General features: G+C 41.0%; 1 protein-coding gene across 2 annotated transcripts in view; it reads right to left on the reverse strand.

Moving 5' to 3' along the window:
* LOC109964648 (metabotropic glutamate receptor 7-like) overlaps window positions 1-22259 on the reverse strand; it is a 55196-nt gene extending 32937 nt beyond the window's left edge. The window contains exons 1-2 of one of the 2 annotated variants that reach the window (XM_020608107.1): window positions 20801-22259; window positions 1725-1941 (exon numbers count right to left, since the gene is read on the reverse strand). In XM_020608107.1, the coding sequence (XP_020463763.1) occupies window positions 1725-1941; window positions 20801-21304 (721 nt within the window). In that variant the 5' untranslated portion in view covers window positions 21305-22259. The remainder of the gene's footprint in view (window positions 1-1724; window positions 1942-20800) is intronic. The other variant, XM_020608108.1, reaches the window with a different exon arrangement.
* Between the last annotated feature and the right edge of the window lie 1066 nt (window positions 22260-23325).

Raw genomic sequence — 23325 nt, forward strand, 5'->3', positions numbered from 1 at the left:
CCTGCTGATGCAGATTACGCAGACACAAACCGCTTCTTAAAGTTTTAATGAGTGATCGCAATGGACATGAATGCAAACATAAAATATTCATGTATGCTGGACTTCTGATTGGTGCCTGTGGGATATCATTACCCTTCCTCATTTTAGAGGTTTCCACACTTTAGGCTATTAGAATCAATCACTCTCTGCAGAATTACAGGAAATGTGATCCATAGAGGTGGAGGTGAGAAGCAGCAAAATACATGGTCCTGCTGTTCTGAGTTGTTGGATCATGGACATAACATTGCTCTAAAAGTGATTCTTTTCCAAAGATAGGACATGTTACAGTTTCTGAACACTATGCTGAACTATTGTGCATTAAAAACCTTCTTCAGTCATCCAAACTGATGTAGAAATTTGCTTGACATCGGTGCCGATCTGGGTATATCTTTATGCAGTTCTACTGTCCTGTATTTGAGCGGATCAAGTTTTATTCTTTGGTTCAGTGGTGCTACAACAGCTGTCAACTTTTGTTAATGCAGTGTTATTATACTTGAACCAGGGCCTCATCCAGTATTTGTATCAATAAGTTCCTAAATAACACAGTGTATATGAGATATCTAATGAACATTTACTGTAGGAAAATGTAAGTATCAGATTGGTATCGGCAGATACCTAATATTAAAGGAACTGGATCAGAATTGGGGCAAAAACAAATAACAGCAAGTTTCTGTAAGAATTCTTCAAGATCCTTATTCTAACTTCTCCAAAGCCAATCTAAAGAACTTAACTGTTGAGCCTGAAGGATTACTGATACTGTAAGCAACGACCAATAATGTTAAATTACAGGACCCAGTTAACAAGATTGATTTCAAAAGCTTGTTTTCTAAACTGTTCAAGAATTCTCTTTGTTTAAGCCTGTGGCTTCTGGGAGGAAATGTCAGACCTTCACCAAAGAAGAGGCTTCTTTTCTAAAATAGAAACATGCACCTGGGTCTGATTTGAACTGACTGGCCATAAAGCTGACTGATCATCAGTACAGTCCTCAGAGCCCTGCACTCTCACTAGCAAGGGATAAAAATGAGGTTGAATGAAGGAGAAAAGTGTAAAACAAATGTCCAGTTTCCTGACTGTTGTCTCTTCTCTGCTGGCCAAAGAGAATTTTAGGAAATGTCATACGATTCCTCTTTTGAGTTTGCATGTAGAAAAAGGCTCAGTGGTTACATTTAAAAAAACAGTAACATGGATACAGGCTGTGCTCATTAGTGTGACATGCGGGGGGGCAGCTGTGGTTCAGGGGTTAGCATGGTCGTCTCTCAAGACGAATGTTAAAGGTTCGATTCATGATGCCTGCAGTCCACATGTGGAGCTGTCTTTGGGCAAGACACCGAACCCCAGGTTGCCTGTGATAGAGCTGTCGGTGTGAGTTGGCGCTGCAGATGGCGGCCTCGGTTCTGTATTGGAAACAAATTTGTTGTGTGTGTAACATACTTGGCCAGATTAAGTAATTATCCTATGTGATGTTTTTCTGTCTACATTTCCAGTAACACTCCACAACTCACTGGGGAGTTAAAACTAAAGTTGCCAAACCAAAAAAAAAAAAATACATCCACTGAAAACTTATTTTATCTTATAATGGAAATGCAAAAGGGAGCTTTGGGTGAAAGATGCAAATGTTTGTTTAAATGACACAAAATGGTATAAAATAATAATAATAATTTGTAGATCTGATCACATTTCGTTACCTGCTTCTTTCGAGAGTTGTGTGAAGGCCTCCACTCCTTTTTCTCCATAGCTGCCCTCAGAGGCAATGGTGGAGACGTACGTCCAGCCCAGGGCACGGATAATGTCCACCATGGCCTGGGCCTGGAATGAATCGGGTGGAACCACCCGCGAGAAGAAGTCATAGCGTCTGTCATCACTCAACTCTGGGGCTGTTGACGCATAGCTGATCTGCGGGATCTAGAACAAAAGAGGTGGAGTTTAAAAGAGGAACATGCTGTGCTGTCATTTTCTTCTTTTAGCCTCATAAGCGCTCTCTGTCTTCATCACACAGCAGCATATGCAAATATAAATCCTCTTCTCTTTCACCCGGAATTTGACCTAGTCTAACAGCAAAGCCAAGCTGCCATGGTACAACAGACTGTAATATCTAATCCATATAGGTCTAACATGTAACATCAAATATGGCAAAACTGAAACATATAACGATGTAAGAACAGATTTTGACCGTACCTCTGCAAGAACAAATAAGAAATTGATAAAAAAAAAGGTTTAATTCAAGCCCCCTTACTAGCCTTTTATGAACCTTTCGAGCACATGTCACAGTTTTCCTCAGCAGATTGAGTTTGCTCAGTTACCATCACATGTATCATGACTAACTTTGTAGCCTAAGAACCTTTCAGTGTTAAAGCTTTTGACTTGGACTCAAATCTGACTCAGGACTTGTGACTCGAGCTGGACTTGAGCACTGATACCTAAGGTTTGGACTCAGAGCATGGTGATGCAATATGCTGCTAGAAAGTTGACCTTGGTGACTTGGACTTGGTTAAAGGGGACGCGACTTCGACTATTCTTTGGTGACTTGGACTTGATTTGAACACTAGAGACTGAGCTTTTGTGACTACAACACTGGGACCTCTGGTCATGAAGTTAACACCCTCAGTTGTACTTTGTGCAAGTTTGCAAACATTTACACGTTAAGATAGTGACCATGATAAACATTATACCTGCTTAACATGTTAGACATGCATAGTTGCACACTCACTGCTGAATATTTGCACTCCACAGCTCCCACGTAGCATATATTCTTTCTACATTATATTGTTTTCTTGTTGTATTTTTATTGTGCTTCTTTCACTTGTTGCTTTAAAGTGCCTTAGATTTGTGTTACTGCCTAGATTTGTTATTGCTCATCTACTTTATATTTCACTTGTACTGTGTGGCATTCATGTGGACGGCGAAGTAAGAATTTCATTGTACAGGGAAACATGTTTCCTAACTGTGCATATGACAAATAAACACTTTGACCTTTAACCTTAGCATGTTGGCATTGTCACTGAGTTAGTTCAATCTGAGGTAAAGACGTACAATTTATCTAAGTGCATTTGTGTTTTTCATATATTAACTAATAACTAAAATTAACATATTAACTAATGAGTCATCAAAAAATTTGTATAGTTAATCAGCTGATAAAGTGGTCAACTAGATTCTTTACAACTCTGTCTGAAAAAGGCCTACACATCTGTGTTTGAGGTTTTGAAACTGCAGGCGCACGTGGCAGCATGGCCAGGATTAAAATGCCTACCTGCCATTAGACAGGCGGATGCACAAGCAGCGGCATACATCATTTTCTCTTGAACTCAGTGCAGTACCTCATCACACAGTCTAATCTAAGCACTGTAGGAATGCCATCCATTTTTGTTAGAGTGATCAAAAGCAGCCGGACACCAGGGAAACACAGGAATGAGGACACAGCAGCTCGCTGATGGGATTGCTTCAACTCACAGGGTGTGAGTTATAGCTTTGACCCACAACTCAAAGGGGGTCAACTGCACAAAGCTGACAAATTGAGGTGCAGAGGACAAGGTCGAGCTCAAGAAAACTCTATATGTTTCAAGTCACCAAAAAAGTTAAATAAATAAAAGAAAGAACTTACCAATAACAAAATCAGCGATGCAATTAAACAAATTCAGGCGTGGGAACATTGCAGCAGTGTCACAAGTTAAATCACTTCAGTGCTGCCTAAATTGAGTGTATTGGGCCAAATAGGGAGTACAGCAAAGTGGCGGAAAAGCAACAGCGACAGTGATTTGCATTTAAAAGACTGTTCTTTATTTTGAACATTTGATAGGGATTCTATTTCAGCTGAGCTCATGTAGTAATAGGATGGAGTCAAAAGGTGTTATAGGTTTGTTGAATCATCTCCTGTTGCCTCCCCAGCTGGAACAGACAGCTGCTTGAACATTTGTCTCTGTGGAGCTTTTCGCCACAGGGATCCACTTAAGATGGTAATGTCTTTCTACTGTGTCCCAGGCTTGGGACATAGGCTTGGCACCCCGTTAATTTCTCTACTCCTTATTCTCCAGGAATCTACACCTCATTGCAGTACAAACATTCACATTATCAGCCTGTGCGTTTATAATTACAACTCTGAGCCTCAGGTAACAAAATGCCAAGGTGCTAGGATTAAAGCTGATGAAATTCTAACATAAAGGAGATGCCAACTAACTGACATTGATTATAACCTACCATCTTTGTGCTTTTTGTTCTTTCTGGGAGCTAATGGACTATAAATTAAGTGGAGTGCTGTATGAAATAAATGAATTGAAGTCAACTTAACAACTTAATTATGTCTTTATCAGTAGATTACAAGCAACAAAATGCAACTTTTCTACTTTCACGTTTGCATAATTGACTCCCAGAAGTGAGACAGCTAACTAAATAAGCAATCGTTTCAACAAACTGCTGCAGATTTGAATGTCTTCAGTGAAGCTGATAATAGAGAGATAATAAGGAAGTGCGAATGGATATTTTATTAACATTTTTGAATCTCTGTAAATAATTAACTTGGAATGAGTAGAGCCTTATTGCTCTTAATCCTTCCACATTAGGGAATTGCCCACTTTCTCCCTCACACTTGATTCTGCTTGGAATTCTTATTTCATCAATACCTTTGAAGCTCTTACACATGAGACATACATCACACCTGACAACACGGTCTATGCTCTATTGGCAACAAGGTGAAAAGGTGATGATGATGCCTTGAAGCAATCAACAACAACTTCAATTACCATGAACCGATCATGGGCAACTGAATTCAGCCCAAGAAAGAAAGATTAATGACACCCTCTTTTACTATCACAATTACCCACAGCTGATGCCTGGCACCTGTCATCTGCGCTATAAATCAACGTTAGAAGTGCTGAAGGTAATTACCTCGCTTTTTCTTGAATGTATCTGGGCTGACAGGATCGATGGACGGAAAGCACAGAGGTCTGTTATAGGAGACACTGTTTTATTGATTTACCACCACAAAGAGCTGTGGCCACCCTGCATAGAAATCTGTTGCTGAAGTCTAAAGAAGGTTAAGAAAAAAAGAAGATGGGGTGGGAGGTGGGGGAAGGGTGGTAATCTCCTTACTGACATTAAATGAGAATTTCAACCTGGGTGTTTAAGAGGAGGGGTGACTAAGCGAGGTTGTGTAAAGGTCAGACACGTTCACAGTAAGTGGGAATGCCAGGTGAAGTTAATTAGAGAGCCTTGGCCTTTCCATTGCATTTTCATGTACAGCAGCCTGCGAGCACCACGGGCAGCTCTAAAAAAGGTGAGAAACTGTAATGCCTGTGCTTTAATTGTCCTGCTCTGCTAATGTGAAGGTGATGATTCTGATAAGCTTAGAGCAGTTATTGCAGATCCAGCTCTCTCTTTCTTTTTTCTCTTAAAGGCATGATACAAAAAGAAACATTATTTGAAGAAAAATAGGTGGCATATGTTGCAACATGACCCTCAGTTCCATTTAGCATCCATCTATCCTTGCCATTGGAGAAAAGAGAAGTCTGCAGATATGAAGACAGGCTGTCTCTACAAAAACAGAGGTCTATGACAGTCCATGGGTTCTTAAACAAAAACCCAGGCAAAATACAAAGGCCATGTCTCAAACTCAGAGCTGCTCCCTACTCAGGAGGTAGAGCAGTTAGTTATCCCCTAACCAGGCTGTCTGATTCCTGTTCCCCCCAGTCCACATGTCGAAGTGTTCATGGGCAGACGATGAACCCCAGGTTGCTCCTGATGGCCAGGTCGGCGCTGCCATTGGTGTGTGTGTGTGAGTTGGCACAGATGGCTGCCTCGGTTCTGTACCAAAGACAAAGTCCTTGTGTGTGTAACATACTTGGCCAATGGCAGCACTGAGTAGGTGCCATCAGTGTCAAAAATTAGGCACAGAAAACTAGAGCCTTGTCCAGACTGGGTTTGGTCCATTAATCCAAGAGCAGCTCTCAAAAACATAGCTGCAAACAAACTGTGAGTGGCAGAGCTGAAATGTTTCCCATGAATGGCTGTAACTGGAGAGAGGGCAGCCAAACAGTTCCTGGTGCAGGAACCCCTGTGCCTCTATTTGCTGCATGATTAGCTTCTAAGTGTATCTTGACATCAGTGAGCTCTATTCAGCCGTTTGCAACAATCGCTATAGTGACTGCGGAAACACTAGCGGGTTCCAACAGACCGGAATCTAACCCCATGCTCTGCGTGGCTGGACGCCAATGCACAGATTGTTCTTGTGACACCAGCACAGTGACACGCAGAAACAAACTGTAAGTATTATCCTATGAACTGGCCAAGCAGAATACGCGCCCTACCCATAATTGAATAAATACTGTATTTGCTCACAAAAAAATAAATTGCCTTGTCAGAAGATTTATTTCTAGCTACATTGCCTGGAGTTGTAAGGCAGCAATGGTCGATATGGAATAAACAAAATTATATAATACAATAAACAGGCCTGTAAAGATATTGCACATTTATTACATTTTACATCTTTCCTGATAAATCAAAGCTCAGCACCTCTGTGGCACGAGAGGTATCAAACAGCCACTGGTTTGCATTCAGACAGCAGTGCCATTTGTTAGAAGGGGAGAAGTAATGAGTGTGTCCATACATGCAGCCTCAGGCTGGGCTTTGGTAATCTCTCTTCACCAGAGCACAGCAATGCCATCACAGCCGAGGAGGCAGGGAGCAAAGGCGGGGGGGAACAGACAGCTTTCCCTCCTTCTCTCTGTCACCCTCTCCCCCTCTCTTCCTGCCCATCTGTGTCTCTCGGTCTCACTCAAACCCTCCTTTTTTGAAGTCTGCATTTTATTGTTGAGCCCTCAAACAACCTGTGACTTCCAGCCTCCCTCCCTTGTTTCTTGCCCCTCGGTACATGTTTCAGCCCCATCAGAGAGAGATAAGTGTGTCTCATCTTCCTATGCGTCTCTCCCTCCCTGTCATCTGTCTGCATGCAGACACGCCCACACTGATGATCAGTAGACACTTCCTGCCCAGAGAGGCCCACGGGCTGCCAGTTTCCCCCCAAGCCGAGACAATCTGCGCTCAGTCATATGCTTAAACTCCAGCCAATTTTACCCTACCTGCTGTTTGTAGTCTCTCTTTTCTCCCCCAGTTTCGCCATATTTTTCCATTACAACCCTAGGTCCAGAATATTAGTTGCAACTTATTTGTATTAGCAAATATGTTTTGTAAGAAAAGTAATGCCATTTGGATTTTTTTTTTTTTTTGACAAGGCTGCAGTGTTCTTGCTCATGCAAAATGGAAGCAATTTTTTTTTATTTTTCCCACAAATGCTGCCTGTTGCAACTAAAGCAGGACAGTACACATCAGTTAGGGAACTCAAAGCACGCCAGGATATAGACACAACACTGATCACCTTATAGAGTTGCTATGTTGAATATGTCAGCAAACTGTTGCATTAGAGTTTGGAGTTGTTGTTTTTTTCTGGCAGGCTCATTTAAGTGCAATATTCACTTTGTTTTTAGTTCTGCTTTGGTCTGCACCAATTCTGAGAAACATGCCTATCTATCTCTGGCCTCATTGCTCACTTAGCCTACATTATAATATAAGGTTTTGTTGTTATTGGTTGTTTGTTTTTGCCCAAAACAGCTGCCTCCCGAGACTAAGACTAGGCTAGACTAGACTTTACTTTGTCTTTTTGTTTTTATCTTGATGTTATATATTATCTCATTTTAAATGATAAAGCCAGCCATTTTCTATATTAATAGTATTTTCAGCAATCCCCAGACAGAGACTAAAACTGAGAAGGAATTGTCTGTACTCATGGTTAAAAACACATCAGTGTAACACACCATTGCCCTGGGTGACATATTTCTTCATTAATAAACCCCAGGCTGGAGCGTGAGGAGCTAACGGACTGTAAACAGAGCTGAGATCTCACACATGTGTAGATGACTCTGATTCATACTAACATCAGGAAATTGTGGCAGCTCGGAGCCTTGGGGGCAGCATAGTCGGGTTTGGTGGTTTGTTATGAAACAAACCTGTCACCCAGTGCAGCAGTGTGTTAATGTAAAAAATGACTGGCCTTATCCTTTAACAATGCTTTTATTCTGGTTTTAATGCTTATTGTTTTTATGTGCTACTGTTTTTTTTAGGCAAGGCAAAGCACTTTGAAATGCCAGTGTATGAAATGTACTATATAAATAAAGCTGCTTTGCCTTGCCTAAAAAAGGATGAGTGAGAAGAAAGTCAAATAAGATAATTAGCTAAAATACACTGAAATGCTTTGTAAAGCTTTAGGGAACTGCAAAGTTGATAAATCTGTGTTTTCATCACTGCAAACAAAGGCTTTCACATGCAAATAGTCATTTGATCCACTTAATATCAAAATATTAATTAGCAGCAGCTTTAGAAAAACATCATACTGTTAATACTGAGAGAACATCAGACGAGACTAATCAACTTTTTCATGCCATAAGTTTCAGTAACCAAGTAACAGTCTCCAGTGTCAAACACCGGTGTTTTATACAATCACTCCCCTGTTACAACCTCTTTGACACTTGTCTGCTGCAGTGTATTGAAGTGACAAAAAGTACAGGTCAAAACATTGCTAGTAAGTATAACCCAGGTCACAACTGTGTTTGCTCTGCATGAAGAATGGTTTATCCCTACTGCATTTCTCCAGCCAGTATTTCTTTAAAGACCTTACCTGAATAGTGTTTAACCAGTCTGGATGTTGATCATGTTTTCTAGCTTTTTGCTACAGGAATCACACACACCACACTTTAAAAGTTGCCCACACCACTGAACTAACCATGGAATTACATGACAGAAAGTTAGGCTTTCATAATCCTTTATCTAAACTTCTACTGTCTCCTCCTTTCCGCCCACTACTCTTTTATACAAAGTCGATTTTCTCACCCTCTGTCTCTCCTGTTCGCTCCATGCCAGTCCCCTGGGCAGCTCCAGTGCTCTGTGCTGGGCCTAAGCTCTTGCATGGCTGCCCTGCCAGAGTGTATTTTAAGACAACCAGCATGTTTCTCCATGGATACAGGGACCAGGTATGACTCACAAATCAGATATTTGACCAGGAGAGCCACAGCAGAGTAGAGCTGAGACGTGGGAGGAAAGTGTGGATAGCTCACAAAGGAAACCTGACTGACCTCCATCTTTCCATCTGGTAAACAGACTGTGGTTTGAACTCTATTGGTATTTCAAAGAAATAATTGTTTCCCAACACCAAACAACTCTCAACGCCACACCGGAGCACAGTCTGTATTAAAAAGAGGCTCAGCATCTATGTAGCGCTGCTGTTACAAATACTGTACATGTCACACATGGAGGCCGACTTAAGGCTCATGCCTTTTAAACTGGACCGACAGTAGTGCTTTTACACTGTCACTCTTGAGTGTTATTTGCACAGATACGTATCTCCTCAAGTCATTTCATAAAACTTTTTTTTTTTTTTACTTAGGCTTCACATAAAGCGAGGCCCTGCAGAGAGCAGCGTGGTTCCGCAGAACAGCCTTGATCTCCGTGGCTGTACTGTTCACTCTCTCCAGGCGCGACAGAAACTCGACTCACGGTATGAATCAAACATTGCCTGCAGGTTTATGACTAAGTGTTATCAAATGTATTCATTTATAACCACAGGGTCTCACATTACAGATAGCTGTATTGATTTTTCCTGACTGCAAAGTGCACTGGACACAGCTTTGTTTTCTTTACTGTAGTCTTCACAGCGATAACTTTATTTGTTTTCTTTCACATATTTGTAATGTCCAGGGTCAGGGAGTAGTGAACCAATGTAATTAAACTAGCATTTTAACTATACTTTACAGTACCTTGCTGGTAGTTGATGTACATTTATATTGACAAAATTATTCATGTTACATTACTTTTGCCATTTTTGTGTAATTAACAACAAAAACTAGAACCAATTTTGGGCCATAGAAGGAAAGAAATGTCTTTTTTATTTGTTTACAAAACATTTCTTGCAGTTTTGTCCTTGTGAACCACCCAGATGGGATTGTTTAGTTTAGGACAGGTTTAAAACTCTGGGGTATTCCAAGAAATTGAACCGTCGTCTCACCTGTAAAAAAATATTTGGCTATAAATTTTAATATTTACAATTTGATTGTGTAAAACTGAACTTTAACATATTAGGTGTCATATTATTCATAAGTGTTGGTTATTGCTATTTATTAACAGGTGTTCAATGAAGTTGTTGTAGAGTGTTTTAGAAGTTAACCCTGCTTAGTGCAGTAATGATGGACATTATATACATTTTATTCATTTGGTTTATGTATGACCTGGAAATAAGTAGGGACTTTTTGCACTAAACTCAAATGAGTGTCAGTTTTCGCTGGCATGTGACTTATTTGTATTATATTTTGTTATAATTTCAAATCATATGTACACTGTCAATTTGATCTTTTTTTTTTTTTTACAGTGTGTTTCATCTATTTTTTTCTAGGCAGCTTTAGTTAACCAAACTAGAGTAGCTTTGCTGTATGTCACATTTTTCCAGTGTGAAGTAATTGGCAGCTTTTAGAGTCATGTTTTTGAAATAGTTTCCACAACACCGGTAATATCAGTAAGCCCATACTGAAAAATGTATTCCATTATGCCTTAGGGAAGAGAAAACCAAAAATATTCTTTTCATGAGAAAGTTTTCAATACAAACGTCCTTGTTTGTGTTGTGGGAATTGTTGGTGTGTGTGCAACATGTTTACATCTCTGCTGTGCCTCATTGCTCTGTCCGGTCCTACTCTGGCTCAGACATATCATTCACCAAATAGCAAGCATAGTTTTTTTTCCACCCCCACCTGGAGCATGCTGGGTCTGTCTGATACATTTATTGCCAATCATGCAACTGTGACTCTCCGATCTGCATCCCAATGATTCCCTCTGTGCTATGCCCTATCTCTCTTCAGACTCACCAAAGCATCACCACCAGGCCCATTTCTCCCCTAACGGTGCCAACAGTGAGAGTCAGCCTCCTCAATCTTATCGTTCCTCTCTGTCTGCTCCGCACAAAATTATTCTTTAGCAGGGCCATGTAATTACCCACTGATCACAGCAGTGGAAAATGCCACAAATATCCTTTTACCTCTTTTAGTCTTTCTGATCTCTCACTTGTTGCCATGTCCTTGAGGAATACTGTATGTACCGGTTTAAAAAAGAAGTTTTTTTTTTTTTTTTTTAATAGGCAGTTACAGTATATGCTGGCTTGGCATTGCCTGCAATGCTGTCTTGAACATCTCCCACAGCTGAGGCTGTAGTATCTTATCAGGAACACCTCCATTCACAACATGCACCAAATCCAAAAATCAGCCCATACATGTGCCAAAGAAGTTGCAAATGTGAACAAAAATGTGCAGCTCAATACACTTTCCAGCAAAATGCTGACATGCAAATTTAAATAGCTAAAACTGAAGCCATGCCTGCAGAGTTTTATACACATTACACTATGGATTGTGTTTAACTGCAAAGATTTCAGGCAAGGTATGTGGAGATGATTGTATGTGGTATAATTTAGACAAGACTGATATGTTACCGAGAACAGGCAAAAGTAAACTGCCACTCACAATAAGATCTTCACACTCATCAACCAGGGCTTCACAAGCTGGCTTAATAACAAACATTAAAATCTATTTTAAAATAGGCAATAAAAATCCAGAAACACATTCACAAGAAATGCCATTAAAGTGAAATTGAAAAACAAATGAAGTAGAAAGAAATACAGAAACAGATAAAGCATCAAAGTATACTGGCAACAAACTAAAAGTATACATAAGCAAAACCATCTAAGTATAAAGCTGATAATTAAAGTGATTTAAAAGACAAAACGGAGCTAGGGAAAAACAGTAGGGAATTTCATACTCAGTAGTAGGAGTTTATTGCAGTTGAGTTTGCCTAGCAGACTTCCTCCCAGGCTTTATACAAATCTCACCTCCTTTACTTGGCCTGGCAGACTCTTACTGCTCTTCACATTAAACATCTATGTCCTGAAGTACTTGATTGGTAGAACCTATTGATGAAGTACAAGGTGACAGCCTGGGAGGTATAGTTCAGGGCAATAAAGTCCCAGCTCCCCTGCACTCTCTGGATCCAAATGACAAAAGCACAGCCAGCTTTCCTCTTCTGTCTAGACCTGCCGTTCCCAAACTTGGGGTCGAAACCCATTTAGGGTCATTTTTATTGGGTCACCAATTACCAGAGTAAAACGTATAACAATACCATGATATGTGAATTCATTTTCCTAACTAAAATAGAAAAGTGTTCCTTTTTTTCTACACAGGTCTGTTCAGTTCAGATGCTGTGTGCATGGCTCCATCTCTCTTCTCTCTTTCAGGCGCCAACTGGTGGGCAGTCCTGGTGGGCCGGTCAGTTTTCCTCCCAAACCGCTCAGACATTATACAGCCTGTACAGATATTCAAAAGGATATCTTAGTTGTAGAGATGCTGCTGGTGCAAGCTGTAACAGCACTGAGAGCTGTTGCCTTCACACCTGCAATGTTGCATATGGTAGCAAATGAAACTTGGAGAGATTGAAAACCTGCAACTGGTTGGGCAGAAAAGGAGAGTCAGAAAAATAATTTGTTGGCTGATGCTAAGTGTGCAAAAGTAGCTAATGGACCGATAAACAGCAGCTGCATATGGGGATGAAGAAAGCCGTGAAGAGGCAGGAGCATCAGAAAGGAGTGAGCAGGGAGCAGATGTCGTGTCACTGACAGTTTGTTTTAAGTTTGATTATTGTGAAACTGCTGCATCTCATGATGTCTTCATCACTACTAGCTAAGTAGCTATTGAATTTAGTCAATGCAGAAATGTATAACATGTTAAAGTTAAAGATAAATGTCTGCTAAGAAAGTGTCAAAATTGACTTTGCAGATTTTCAATTTCAACCCTCACCTTAGTTGCAGTGTAATGCTCAGCAAAATCACTGATACGGTCCATCAATCAGTAGTTCATCAAGTAGTAGCAGAGAGAATTATAATGTTATTGTGCTCTTAAGCAGAGGCAAGCAAAGAAGTAATGGTTGTAGAACTGAAAAACTGTGTCTGCTATCTTCTCACTCTAATGACAATAATCCTAAATGTACAGTAGGTGTGACCTGCCCACCCACTCTCTCTCTGCCTTGCTATATGGTGCTGGTGTGGTGCATCACTGAGGGCATCTCATCTGATAGAGTCTTGTCAGCAACACACCAACTCTGCTGCTGGAACAATGCTCAACTGTCTACACAGAGAGCACAAGAAACTTTTTCCTGCACTGGACTGAAAAAAAAAAGACCTGACAATTTTGGAAGTTACTGGGAAAGAGGTATTCTCTGCAAACAGACTCTCACATTCTAGCCGAGATCATGATTCATCAGAGCAAGGATCTCAAGTAATGGGCCTAGAAGATTTATGTGAAATGTGTTTTTTTTTAACACACACACATTTCATATATCTTCCACTCGCAGTGGGACAGCATGCCAGAAGGCTGCACTCTGAGATGTACTTCAGAGCCAGAATCAGGGATGTGCAACAGGCGCCAGATCAGACTATTATCCTCAGAAGTTCATCAGGTGAAACCGGAGCAGGTCCAGTCAAAAACAATGGGACCACCACACATCCCTACTGAAGGGATAGCTTTATTTTCTACAAAAACAGCAACTCTGCTCATATCAAAATCTGCCAAATAAGCTTAAATAACACAAAACCTTAATATTTATTTAGCAGATCCGAAACTGAGTTTGTTTCCCAAAAGCCTGAGTAAATTTAGTGGCAAATATCTGATTGGCTTCGACCTCCAGGTAGACAGCTCTATGCATATTTTATTGATAAATGACATGTTATTAATCCTCCTAGTTTTATTGGAGGCAACATGTGAGTGCTCTGACACTGGTAGGGCAGCAAAAAGCATGGTATTCTGTCATTTATAGCTCCGATAGTTAATTGTTTGAGCGACCTTATTTGAAAGGAAAGCTCTTCCTTAATTTGTAAAAATGTCAATGGGTGACTGAGGGCTTCCCCCAAATCAATGTAACTGTCACATGCAGGCATTTTAGGGAGGACATGAAATCCCACAGTATTTGTATCTGAAAACAGCAATCTTGTCCGAATGGATTCTTTTATGTCGGCTCTGGTTGTGCAGCATACGATACTTTCCAAGCTCAAGGGGGCAAAGGAACAAATGTGAACAAACAGCACTCACAATTCACTGCGCTGCCAGCCAATAAATAAAGAAAGAAAAATAATAATAATACACACACTCACCGAGCACCATCTCAAGGGAAATACTAAAAAAATTAAAACTAGTGAAACTCAGAAGTTCCACTCTCATTTTCAAATGTAAAATCAACAGGTATTTAAGTACAACTACCTGAGGCCCATGCTGCCCTTTAATAATTCAGTCTGCCTAAAAAGGTTGACACTGTGCTGGCTGATTTAATGGGTACATATGGTTCACCTTAAGGCCCTGCTGTAATAACATGACTGAAGGACAAGGAATGAATCCAGATGACAGTTTATTATGTATACGGTGAGAGAGCACACTAGGTTCTGGCAGCTCTGAGATACAAACAGCTCATGCACACAGACACTTGTACTTCTATTTTTGTGAGCCCCTTACCCTAACCTTAACCATCAAAACTAATGCCTAACCATAACCCTTACGCTAACACCTAACCTCAACCTAATTCTAACCTGAACCCTAAAACCAACCCTCAAAAAGCTGCTTCCAAAAATGTCCTCACTCTCTAGAAACAAAAATAAAACTTTAATCCTAACCCTGTCCTCATGGGGACTTCAAACTGACTTACATTCATTTCCTGGAGACTCACCCCAACCTTAACCATAACCACTACTTACCTAACCCAAAGACTGTATATAACAGCTCCCAGAAATGAAGCCACAACAGGCCCATCACCCCCTGATGGCTAGTTGCAGTACAGATCATAAACCCAACCTCCTCCATGTTAGCAGATGGGACATGAGCCAAACTAACAACCCAAAGTACAAATCAAAAAAAAAAGAGATGGGTAACTTCTTTCTTCAGCTCACAGAATATTTGCGATATTAGAAATCGAATGAATAAAGTCTTTGCTGCTCATGTTCACCACCCTGCATGCTAATGATGCTCACGTTCATGTTCCTCAGTTGGAAACTGATCATTCAGCTCGCTGTTCACTTTAACGCATCCATGCACAACACTGACTGCTGCTTTTGTTGGCAGTACATGACCACCAATGAGCGTAAGCTGTCTTTTGTGCTTCCTGCAACTGAACGTGGTTTCACCGCATTCACCCGACATGCCCCCAGCATTTCAGAGCTGCTCATTATTTCACAATTTTGAAACCTCATTTTATATACCTGCCACTTTTCTTTTTATCATTCTAATTTGGCTGGGTGGTTAATAACATGTTTTCCTTTGGTGTGACAAACCTAGAACACATTAATTAATGAGTTACATGGACCTTAAGGGTTTATTTGTGTACAGTATGTCAATTATAATGTCTCTTGTGAAAACATATTGTTATTCTATACTGTCACCCACTATCTGTTTATACATCAACCTTCACTGATGAGGATTTATCACTGCTGATAAATGCATTAATAAATATAGCTACATACCTACATATTTGGGAGCTATAAACTTTTATTAAATGGTCATATACTGTTTATGAATGCCAAACAGAGGGACTGCAACACGTCTCCTTTTACTGCAGCAGCCACTCACTTAGGCAGCTCTTAAAACAGCCTTTTAACAAATGTACTTACTGTACCTTATGGATCACAGATCACTTTGCTAAAATAAATGATGAGCCCTGTGATAACACCTTTCAGCTTATACTGAATCATTTTACTTTGTAGCAACAGGGACAGGGATGAGTGAGAGGCTGACCAGCAGCCAGCAGAGGCCTCCTCATGCTTCTCTCCTCATCCCCATAATGACATAATGGAGTTTCCTCTTTGGTTACTTCTGCTTGCCTAGTAAACTGCAGAAAACTTCCAAAACAATCTAAGAAAGCTATTCTTGTTATCGTATTCTTGTTGTAGTCATACGGTACCAACAGTAAGTGCTGATGGAACAACGGTGTGACCTTAATGTGTGTGGAGTTTGCTTTTAGGTAGGTGCACTCTTCCCTGTTCATTGCAGTGGGAGAAAATAGGAGTAATAACCCGCTGCTGTAATTATCAAGCCAAACACCAGACCTGTAAATGAGGGATAGCAGCTCATTAAAATCCCTATTTAGCAGTTATATGTGGAATTATGACACAGGCACAAACTACAGTATATATTAAATACAAATTAATATTCATTCATGCCATTGGCCCAGGCTCATGAGACAGTCCAAGACTTTAATATCAGGTGTGCATGGTTTCTTATACACTCCTTGTGGCAAACTGCTGACCTAATAACCTCATGTCAGCAGCAATGATAACTCGTCTGGCATAGGGATAGTTTATTAATTTTATTACATCAGTTGCTCACACGGCATCATGTTTTTGTGTGTGGATATACTGTATATCTTCTCCATTAAACAGCGGTGCTTCACAACTTTATCACTCTCAAAAAAGACAAAAGGAGTAAAATTTGGAAAACGAGGCTTTCAGTTTAATGATCTGTTACATATTCCTGGAGAAGAGTCTATGCTGCACAAAGAATTAGCAGTTATAGGCTCTTATTGTGCAATTTCATGAAAGAATTTCTGTTTTTCTTGGTGTTTTTGTAGTTTAATCTGATTTCAACACCAAATCTGTTTGCTTGTTATTGGTTTACAAGCTCACGGTGCTCCAGTTCAGGGCCCTGCTACTATTCTGTCCAACCAGATAGATGCATCCCATTTTAAGCAATATGTTCACACCAAAACGTATCATTGTATCACTGTCATGTCATAGCAGGTGAGACACATTTGCTGCTTGCCATGAATTAATATTGCCTTGTTCACTTCTCACAGAGTTAAATTTGATTGAGCTGTGACCTGCAAATGAGTGCGACTCACATAGAAACATAAATATGTTAGTGTAAACTGATGATTCAACAAGTATTTAAAGTCTGCCAGGTTATTTTGCTATTTGTGAAAAGGGTACTAAGTAGGGTACTAAAACCTAAGTAGCTCAACATGTTAGCCATTTTGAATTTGCCATGCTGCTTGTGTGTGAATGCATGATTTCCAGTTTTTCTTTCATTCTACAGACACGGTGACATTATAATATATAATTGGTGATTTTTGGTGTTTTTGTGCAGATTTGTGATCTTCCTTTTTTGCTGGTTTTTGGGGGGGGGCTGGGGTATTTGCATGTGCCTCTACGAATGCCAGGCAGAACTTTATTACTCATTTAGTTTTATATTCAGAAATTCTCTGCTTCTATTGTAAATAACTTGGGTTTTTAAAGATCATCTAGATTTGACAGCTTATTAACATTGTCCACATTCAGTCACATTTTTCATTTTTATTCACAGGGTAAATCATCATGAAATATCCCCAAGACACTTGTGTTTTCATTCCTTCATCAATACAGCTCCTTGTATACATGCTGCATGTGTGTGTATATCTGCTGCATTCCTGACATACCAAGCTTGTTTCCTACCACAGTGCTAGAGATGTAACTATCTGACCTGTGCTGCTGCATGCATCCAGGAAAAAAAAGCATGTTTAAATAAAAAAAACAGACATATTGAAGACATGACTATTTGGTGTCACTTTCACAGTTACGTAACAAACACACAATCTTCATATTCTTCTGGTATCTGTCTCTACCACTGTCACCTGAATAGATCTTACTGCATGGCTTCAATCTCCTTCAAATCAATCACTGGGATGATTCTGTGACAAAGGAAAGATAAAAAGCCGACCGCAGCCTGTCAGGGCGGTGAGAGCAGAGGACGTCAATGCCTCATTTAGACAGTTAGTCTGAAGGGGCCCCTTCCCCAGACAGGATGACAAGACAGAGTTCACCTGAGTTCAATACAAAGTTTTGCCTCAACCTAGGGGGAGAGGAGATACGACAGGGAATAGCGATCTGTACTCCCTGATGTAAATGTCATCTGGATGAAAGTCAATTTTATGATTCATTCAAGAGGCCAGGACTTACAATTGAACAAAGTTGCCTGGTGTTTTTAACTACAGTGTAGTCCTCGCCACGAATGACTGGGTGCTCAAGAGCAGAGCTAAGGATTGGATGATTTTTCAAAGGTGCACATCGTCATAGCCCCTGGTAACAATCCAAGCTCAGGTTGATTGTTTTTCTTTTCTTTCCGCCTCCTGTGGCAGGCTTGCTTCCCATTTCCAACACAGCATGAAAGCCAGTGAAATAAAAACATCTTAGCAGCAAATCGGCCTCACCATGGCAACAGTATTGATCAACCCTCCTGGGTCCTCAGAAAAATCTATCCCTCATGTCAATTTCCCGGCATTAACAGTTCAGCAGCTACTCATGTTCTGAATAGACAGCAATGATATTTGGCGCCTGGCAATAAAATGTCTCATCACTATTTAGCTTCCCTGATGGTTCGTTTATCACAGGGGTGAGACACCAAATGACCTGATGATATTCACTGAAACAGAGCGGTAAGTAGGCCAGGAGGCTGACTCAGGGAAAGGCCTCTGTCCGCAGGATTGAGGTGTAAACATTTAACTTCACCATCCATTAAATTTCTTAGTTAATAATCAAATATAATTTACATTGACTAAGACAAGAAATTAGACACTTTATCCAGAGCCCATCTGATATCTCTTTCTCAATAAGAAAAGTAAAACAGCTTGGCATCTTTAATTATATCTGCACAGGTGTTCGCTCAAGCTTTTGATACCTATGACTGGAATCATTTGATACTTGATTGATTACACTTGACAACAATCCCAAAAACCTATAATTGCTACCAGACACTAATCAAATGCTGCAAGACAAATGAGGGTATATGAGCCAGGAGCGTTCACTTCTGCTGTGTATTGATTCTACAGTATCGTGTGGCTTCACATTTAATTTATCATCATTACTATCAATCCAAACATCACTACTGGTACCAGAGAAAAAATAAATGTGCTGAAGGGCAAACAGGTTCACAGGTTGACTGAGTGTATTTTCTCTCTGTGTGCAGATTTGGCTGTAATGTTTAAATCTATCTTTCTGGCATCCCTTTTAGGAAATGCAAAAAAAATGCAACATGGCGCACAGAGCTGTACAGCATCTGCTGTCAGCCCACAGATTCCTCAAACTTGATTATGACGCCTGCGCGCCAGTGCAAGATCGCTCATGGACTACGCTGCCACAGCTTGACACTTCCAGACATGCTGGTGCACCTGGTGTGTGGAGGAAAGACGAGAGGGAATTAAGGAGTAATCACTTTTCCCTTAAAACTTCTAAATTGTACAAATATATTCATGTTAATATTGCACAGCTTGCTTGAAAAAAGGAAGTGTTACACAAAATAATGAGCATTGTGAGGATGCTTCTCAGCCTAATTGGAGAGTTTTGCCAACTTGGAATAATAAAAAGTGTAATGTTTTAATTCATCCTACAGAGAGTGAATAGGAACCAAAGACAGGGTCATGGTTGTGGTGGGGACCATGGCTCTAATTGTCCAGCCAATGGAGCCACAAAACCCTGGAGTCTGGCTGTTGTAAAACAAATAAACAAAAATCAAGACTGTTGCTTGTGCACAAATGTGAGAAAAGAAAAGGAAAAGGAAGGTCGGGAGCTAAAAGTATATTAATAACTTTTATGGCGTTACAGCCAAAAAGCTCTGTACAGTCAGGTGTGAAAACTAAAACAAATCAGAAAAACGACAACCGAGTCACATTCTGCAACCACAAATCAATATGCTCCAGTGATGCTCCTTCGCTTTAACACTGCAGCCCTCGCACAAGAAGAACTATAGAATTCAGCACATTTGCAAAAGTATCAACATGGTATTTAAAGTATTCAGCTATTATACTATGGAGACATGTTTTAAATATTTAATCTACTGTATTGGTGCCCTGCTGTGCTTCCCATTGCACTGCAGCACCAGCAGTGGGCCAACTCTATCAGCTGACTCTTAGCCAACAGGAATAGAGATGTGTTTCAGTGAACCCCAACCTATTTTGAAATTAGTGGTGCAGGTGCAGATTCATTTCATTTACTTGCAGCCACTGAGCTCAATTAGGGAGTAGGGAGTTTGAAATATGCTAATATTGAACAGGGGACCCCTGTAGATAAAAGCAAGTCAACTCAACCATTAAGCAAAGCGTTGAGGTTCCGAAGGATTCATAAAAACGCCTGCAATTCTCCTGAACAAGAGGCTCATATTATCATATGCAATCATATGAAGCAGGCCTGTTATTCTCAGGAGGTGGTTGTTAAGTTTGGGTGTGATTGTGTCAGCCTGTCAGTGCCCACTCATCCAGACTCCGGAGTGAGACTGAACAGACGGGAGCAGTTCTTTCTGCACCACCAGGGACAAGCAACACACTCAGCTGTCTCATCCACACAGTGTAGTGGAACAGAAAGCCACCCAAAACTCAATCCGCCTTTCTTTTATTTCAGACTTGAAGGTAAAGGGTGCTTTAAGTGTGACTTGGTCATAACATCCAACAAATTAAAGATACTATTACCTTAAAATTGCAGATCTTTGATGTAATATCATCTTTTCCCTGTCATATAAGGTTTTTAGTTGTTTTCCACTCATGGCATCCCATAATTATCACCTGCTTCTCGTTAATGGGTGTGGAGACACACTTTTACTCTTAAAAACTGATTATTACAAAAAGCGTGCGCACGCTGCAGTTATCTGTTTTCACTATTCCCACGAACTATTGCACACGCTCAGAGACTTGCCTGAAAGAGACGTAGGATGTTGGCAACCATAATCGATACTGAACTCGTCGAGGCTCCGATGACTCCCACCACTTTCTCAGGCTTGACAAACACTGGTGGCTCCCCATTGGTGCACCTCACGTCGGAGGTGTCCTTCGTGATCAGAGCTTGGACGAAAGTTAACGATTGCTCCAGCGCGTAGGTATCCCTCGAACAAGTGTCCAGCACCCGTGCGCCTAAGGTAATGTTGGGTAGGAGTTGCTCGTCCTGGTTTATTTGATCCAAAGCGTACATCATGGCCTCAAGCCGCTGAATGCCGTTCTCCCTTTTGAGGTCCCCGCACGGCGTGCCGTCGGCTCCTCTGGCGTGCACCGGGAAGAGTCCACCGAGGGTCAGGTGCCCCTCAGTCCGTATTGAATGGGGCGCATAAGCCTCTTGAGCCACCGCGAAATCTACAGTCCTCATGAGCCAAAACGCTCTCCATATAAAGCTCAGCTTCACGCACATCCCGGGAGGAGCCATCATCAACTTTTACTAAGAACGGAGTCTGCAATCCGCCGATGATAAAACCAGAAAGGCAGAGGAGTTTGTTAATATGAATCCATACTTGTCACCAAGGAGGATATTCAACAAGCTAGGCTGAAGGACCAAAACGCAGCAGATGGCTCAGACAAACTGCGCCCATCGCTTTGCTGTCAGGAGTGAGCGGTGCAGCTTGTTGAATAGTGGAACCCCTATCCGTAAATCAGCTCCGTCGGAAAGGAAGCTACATCCATTAGTCAGAATGTATCAGTTAAAGAAAATGAACACCCGCCGCAGATGAGCTGGCCCAATTTTCTCAATTTGTGCTTAATCCAAAGAATTGAAACAGAATAAAGCAGCTGCTAAGAACTGACATATCTTCACAACCCGCAGCACCAGTTCCTCCAGATAACATGGTATGAATCTCGGGAATTAGCTCTTAAAATCAATACTTAAATGTTAGGACCGGCAGAAGTAGGTGACATTCTTTTTGCTGAGACCAACTCCACAGGAGCGCAGGAATGGCTCGGTCGGCTGTGGTGTCTGTCTCCCAGGGGTTCATATCATCTCCACAGTCTCCAAAGAAAGAAAGAAGGGAAAACGAGCTCAAATGCGCGTTCACTGAGCAAAGGACCAAGAAAATCCAGCTAATTAAATCCCCGACTCTTCCTCTGTCGCCGCAACCGGTCGCATTATACAAAATGAATGAGTCACAGCGAGAGCTTCACTGTGCGCCGTGTTTTCAGCGCCCTTTCCTTACGAAACGTCATTCAAAAATAGAACATCACTTCATGGCAGGGTTTTCAGGAAGTTGGCCCCCAGTGTCTCCAGACATCAGCTGAAGAAGAAGGTAAACAAGACGAGCAAATGCACTAAGAGACTTCAATATTAAGACAATTGCTCCTCTGAGTGCGCTGCATCTTAACATTCATAATCTCTCTCTCTCTCTCTCTCTCTCTCTCTCTCTCTCTCTCTCTCCACACCTTCCTTTATCCCTCCCGCAAGCAAACGCACAAAACTCTGTTTTTCTTTTGATGTTGATGGTGGCAAGCATGAAACGGAGATCTGTGGCATTATGAAGACACAGCAGAGAGCGGCCCCGCCGACTAAACAGTGCTTTTCCTGAAATAGTTTTGGATTCATTACTGATGCACCTTTAAAACGGAAGAGAGAGAGAGAGAGAGAGAGGTAGAGGAAGACAGGGGAACAGACACGTTTGGAGGGGTCCAGACTGGTCTCCCAGGCAACACTGCTTCAGAAGACTCTCCTGATTCATCCTGCACACCGCGCGCACACACACACACGCACACTCATCACGCTGGCATGCTCACTGGCACAAAGACTGCTGAGAATTAACCACACCTTTAGGAACAAGCAGCCTTCATATCTTTGTAACAAATCACTATCATCACCAAACTATTTAATTGCACAGATGGTGCTTTTACAAACAAACAGATTATGATAATTTGCTTCCGTGGGCATGCATTAACCAGGGACTCACTGGGCAATTTCTGGCATTAATTTAAAAAGGGAGTTTCTCTGTGTAATTCAAAGTGGGCTACATCTTAGACTGTGCTAAAGACTGTGCTGTATTTATTCTGGTGGGTGAAAAGATGCCCACTGAGCACTCTGTAGATGCATAATTCATGTGTAAGCCTTCATTTCCATCTCACCTGAGAAAGTGACCGCTTCCAAACAAGCAGCCACACATCCAACAAATTTCAAAAACAGGGTGGCAGTGTTTGAAAAATGACAGCAAAACAGTAAATGACTAATCAGATAAAGCGGCAAAGTAGCTTGATCGCTGACTAAAAAAAACAAATGGAGAGTTGCTTTATCAAGAAAGTGATTATGATGCATAGAATCCCATTTTATGAACATATTCACTTCATTTGTTTCAGTTCAATTAATAGATTAGAAAAGGCAATGGAGCTCTAATTGAAACACATCTTGTTAACATTACAGGCTTGGATGGACAAATTTCTAATTAATTAAGTAGAACAGAGGTTCGTTTAAGCCTAATC

The sequence above is a fragment of the Monopterus albus genome, unplaced genomic scaffold (assembly GCF_001952655.1).
Source record: "Monopterus albus unplaced genomic scaffold, M_albus_1.0 scaffold91.1, whole genome shotgun sequence".
Classification (NCBI taxonomy): Eukaryota; Metazoa; Chordata; class Actinopteri; order Synbranchiformes; family Synbranchidae; genus Monopterus; species Monopterus albus.